This window comes from Girardinichthys multiradiatus, chromosome 8 (assembly GCF_021462225.1).
Source record: "Girardinichthys multiradiatus isolate DD_20200921_A chromosome 8, DD_fGirMul_XY1, whole genome shotgun sequence".
In the NCBI taxonomy this organism is placed as follows: domain Eukaryota; kingdom Metazoa; phylum Chordata; class Actinopteri; order Cyprinodontiformes; family Goodeidae; genus Girardinichthys; species Girardinichthys multiradiatus.
The window spans coordinates 17,029,621-17,033,920 of NC_061801.1; the positions used below are offsets into that span (position 1 = coordinate 17,029,621).

The following is a 4,300-nucleotide window of genomic DNA, read 5'->3' on the forward strand; positions in this document are numbered from 1 at the left end:
TGTTTCACCATGTGGAATACGTGTTTAGGGTGTGAGCAGTGTTAAAAATAAACTATTCTCTTCCTTTCACATAATTATACACATCTAATTTGGAAAGCACCCTCTAAGTTTTCACACATTAAATCACTGACATCTACAGCACAACAATCTCAGCAGGCAAAGACAGAGTGAAGAGAAAGCCTTACCTATGCCATAGGCTTTGGCAAACAACCAGCAGAGATTTGCTTCTATTTTGGCCCTAGCGCAGTCGTAGAGCTCCAGTGGTACAACCTGAGCCTCCATGTCTCCTCCTGCTCCTCCTTCTCCATCGTCCTCATCATCATCATCAGCTGCTGCTGTTCTCCTCCAGGTGCTGTCCCTGCCAGCACTCACATCCATCCTGCAGGAAGAGACACAAAGATATCCCTGCTAGTGGAGGCAAAGAGCATTACATCATCGAAGAACAAAACAAGCAGGGCCTGGTTCACCTGCTTGGTGATGATGGGCTAAAATAAAGGGCACAGGCTCGCCTTCTCGCCTTGTCTGGCTGTCAGTCACCACGAGTCACTTTTTATTCCCACATGAGGCTTTTTATACCCATTTCTAACCATGATTATCAGATGGCGATGCGCCACAAATCAGTGACAGATTTAATTCACAACCGATCACTTTTGAAAAATATATTATTACATTTAACAGCCGTTTTAACGCTGAAAAGAATAACGATTGACTGCCCGAACAATAATTTTTGCTCTTAGCTGACAGAGTGTCGCCTGGCTACGCTGCAAACACAGTCCTTTTAAGCAGCATTTGTATAAAGAACGACTCACTTCTAAGAGCACATTTGCGTCCCGTTCACAGCCTCAGCTTTTCAGACAGGTGTAATGTTAAAGCGCCGTCATGCTGGGCCTGGCTCCTCCAGCTAACTGTGGAATAACGGGAGACTCCTCCCTGTCCCGCGATACAAATCTCCGGCCTCTCGGGGTAAAGCTGTAGCTGGCGGTGGATGGTCGTTAATCCAGTAGTAACAAATCTGATTGGCAACCATCCGGGAGTACGTCTTCGAGGAATATTGAAAGCGTAAACACGGCCTGCTTCATGCTGAAGCTGTCATTGCTCCAGACAGAGGTCTACCGGTGCTCGGGCAGCCCTGTTGCAGGAGCCTGTATCTATGGGGACGGGTGTTACCGTCAGTCTGCCTGCAATATACTCACTTACCAGCTGAGGGCGGTGTTGTCCTGCAGAGAGTGACAGCAGAGCAAGTACCTCACTGAGAAGAACTCTGATTCGGGGTATGTTTCTACCACTTGTGCAACTTTTAAGACTTCCACTGATTGTAAACTGGATTTAGGTCTGACTTCCACTGGGCCATTCTAACAAATGCACATGCTTCCATTTAAACCATCCCATTGTCCTGATGGTTGGTACACCTCTGTTTCAAGTCTTTTTCAGCCGCCAATAGGTTTTCATCCAGGATGCTGAACAAAAGAATAACCTCAGCATGATGCTGCCATCACTATATGACTGTGTTGATGGTGTGCTAATGTGCAGTCTTGGTTTCCGGGAAATAGTCCAAAAAGATAAATCTTGATATCTCCTGATCAGAGCACCTCCTTCCACACATTTGCTGTGTCCTTTGCATATTTCTTTTATTTTGCAAACTGGAAGCAGGACTACACATGGCTACTTTTAACAATGGCTGCCTTTTTGCCACTGGTCCTTAAAGGGCAAACTAATAGTTGTCACTCTTCCACTTGAGCTGTGGATCTCTGCAGTTACCATGGGCCTCTTGACTGCTTATGTGGTTATTGTTCTTCTTGCCTGTCAGTTAAAATCTATTGCCATGTCTTAGAAGTTATTCCATACTGCACTAATTATGGTATGATAGAATGAACAGTGCAGTGTGAGATGTTCAATGCTTGACATATTGTTTTAGTTTAACCCAACTTTAAAATATACATCTGACATGCTGTGATCCCAGATGCTCTCTAACAAACCTCTGAGGCCTTCACAGAACAGATGTATTAAACTCAGAATTAAATTTCACATGGGGGCTCTATTTACATATTTGGGGACCTATGAAAGCAACTGGTTGCACTGGATTTTATTTAGCGAAAATAATGACTAATTACAAATGCAGACCCTACTTTTCAGATTTTTGTTAAAGAAAAATTAAAACAGTCAGTCATTTTCTACTGCTTATTCCATAGTGGGTCACGGGGGAGCTGGTGCCTATCTCCAGCAGTCTATGGGCAAGAGGCAGGGTACACCCTGGACAGATCGCCAGTCCATCGCAGGGCAACACACAAACAACCATGCACACACTCATACACCTAAGGTCAATTTAGAGTGACCAATTAACCTAACAGGCATGTCTTTGGACTGTGGGAGGAAGCCAGAGTACCTGGTGAGAACCCACACATGCACAGGGAGAACATGCAAACTCCATGCAGAAAGACTCCAGGCTGGGAATTGAACCCAGGACCTTCTTGCTGCAAGGCAACAGTGCTACCAACTGCGCCACCGTGCAGCCCAGTGGTTCCTTTTTCCTTCCTCTGTCTCTGAAGTTTGTGGTTGTAAAGAAAAGAGGTAAGGCACTGTATCTCTTGTGGATGCTGCACACATTACCAATAGGACTCCCAGAATTCTTACTACTAGAACTTCCAAGCCTGTCAAATTGATGGCCCTGGGAGTTCTAGTGCTAAATAAAATTAAGTATTTATGATTTGTAATTTAATATCTTACTAAACACAATACTTACATAAAATAACAGACTAATGTAGTTACTGACACCAGATAAGTTTTTAGATGATTTGTCTATTAAATTGACATACCTGATGGCTTTGTTTATAACTTTAAATGAGGCAAATGCAGACATCATGTGTGTTTTAAATCATCAAAATGCTGACGCGAGCTGTCAGGTCATTCAAGTTTGACATTGGAAAAGCAAATAGTGATCTACCTACCGAAAAAGTATGCATTATCTACACACACATATATATTGTGTACTTCTAAGGTGTAGTTCAAAGTGATTTAAATTATTAATAATGTAAAAGCAAATTGTTTCTTAGAATCAAATAAAATAATTACCTTTGGTAAGTTAATGTTTTGGGGCATAGATGTATAGTTTGGATAATTTTAACATTGTTAGTGAGGAACTAAAGTTATTTTGCAGAAAACAAAAGGGTTACAGAATTGTCCTGTTTAAGTCAAATGTTTGTGTTTAAGAGAAACAATCAGCAGGGGGCGACATTTCTCTGTTGATCACAGGTGTTTCTTGCTATAAAAACTGTGATTCTGTTTGTAAAAACTTTATTACAAACTATTACAAATATCAAAATCATCTAAAAAAAACTGAATAAGTATAAAATTGTATATGACAGGAAGGTCTTTTTTCAATAAATTCCATCACTGTAAGAAACAAATTGACGCTCTTTGTGTTTTGTTTGCCTCATTTATTGTTTACCAGTATTTTTTTAGTCATTCATATCTATTCACCACATAAATCAATAAATAACATCCTCCCTTACTAAGCTGGTGCATGTCAAATTAAAAGAATATATGTAAGAAGACAGGGATATTATTTGTAACACTTAAAATTATGATAACTGAAAAAGCACAATATATAAAACTATCTCACTGCCCATAAGCCTCTAGATATCCCACACAACAATAACATCCTGTTTTTCTCCCTCTTTCGATTTGTGTTTGTAGCACAAGTGCCTAAAGTATCTTTCATGAATTACTTTTTAATTTTAATTTTGCTGTCATCCAAATAAATATTTTTTACCTTGTTCTAGCTGTATTCATTGCGTGGCTTGCCGGCAAAAATACTTGTTTGTGCTTTTTTTCTTGCCAGTCTTCCATAAGGGCCAGATTGTTGAGTGCACAAGAGCCCAGAGAGTCAGTTTAAGCAGACAGCCAATTCCTGACAGGTTTTCAGTTTTGTCATAGGTATTTTCAGAAGGTTGTTTTAACTGGGGTCTTTTAGATGAAACCTTGGGATATTATTTTAAAACTTAACCCCGTTTTCAGCTTTGTAGCCGATACGTATTTCTCGCAGTAAAATCTGCAGTTCTTTTTGTGTGTCCATTCTGTGTACTATTTGTTGTTTTTAAACGATCACTGCTGCTGATTTTTAACTGTTTTTGTAACAACTCCAGAAAATGTGAGATATTTGTGAACAGAGGCTAGTGCCTTAAATAGTAATTCAGAAAAATGTTGAAACAAATGACTTAGGTAGCTTTACATTTGACAGGAAATCTATCTACTTTTACTAACATACTGACTGAAGAAAAACTAAATTAAAAAAAGACATATG

The 4,300-nt window shown here is 39.9% G+C and overlaps 1 protein-coding gene across 4 annotated transcripts in view; it reads right to left on the reverse strand.

Moving 5' to 3' along the window:
• The window catches only part of camsap1a (calmodulin regulated spectrin-associated protein 1a), a 29,686-nt gene extending 28,514 nt beyond the window's left edge, over window positions 1–1,172 (reverse strand). For 2 of the 4 annotated variants that reach the window (XM_047373023.1, XM_047373022.1), the window contains exons 1-2: window positions 810–1,172; window positions 186–379 (exon numbers count right to left, since the gene is read on the reverse strand). In XM_047373023.1, coding sequence (XP_047228979.1) covers window positions 186–378 — 193 coding nt within the window. In that variant the 5' untranslated portion in view covers window position 379; window positions 810–1,172. The remainder of the gene's footprint in view (window positions 1–185; window positions 380–809) is intronic. The other 2 variants (XM_047373025.1, XM_047373024.1) reach the window with 1 other exon arrangement.
• Between the last annotated feature and the right edge of the window lie 3,128 nt (window positions 1,173–4,300).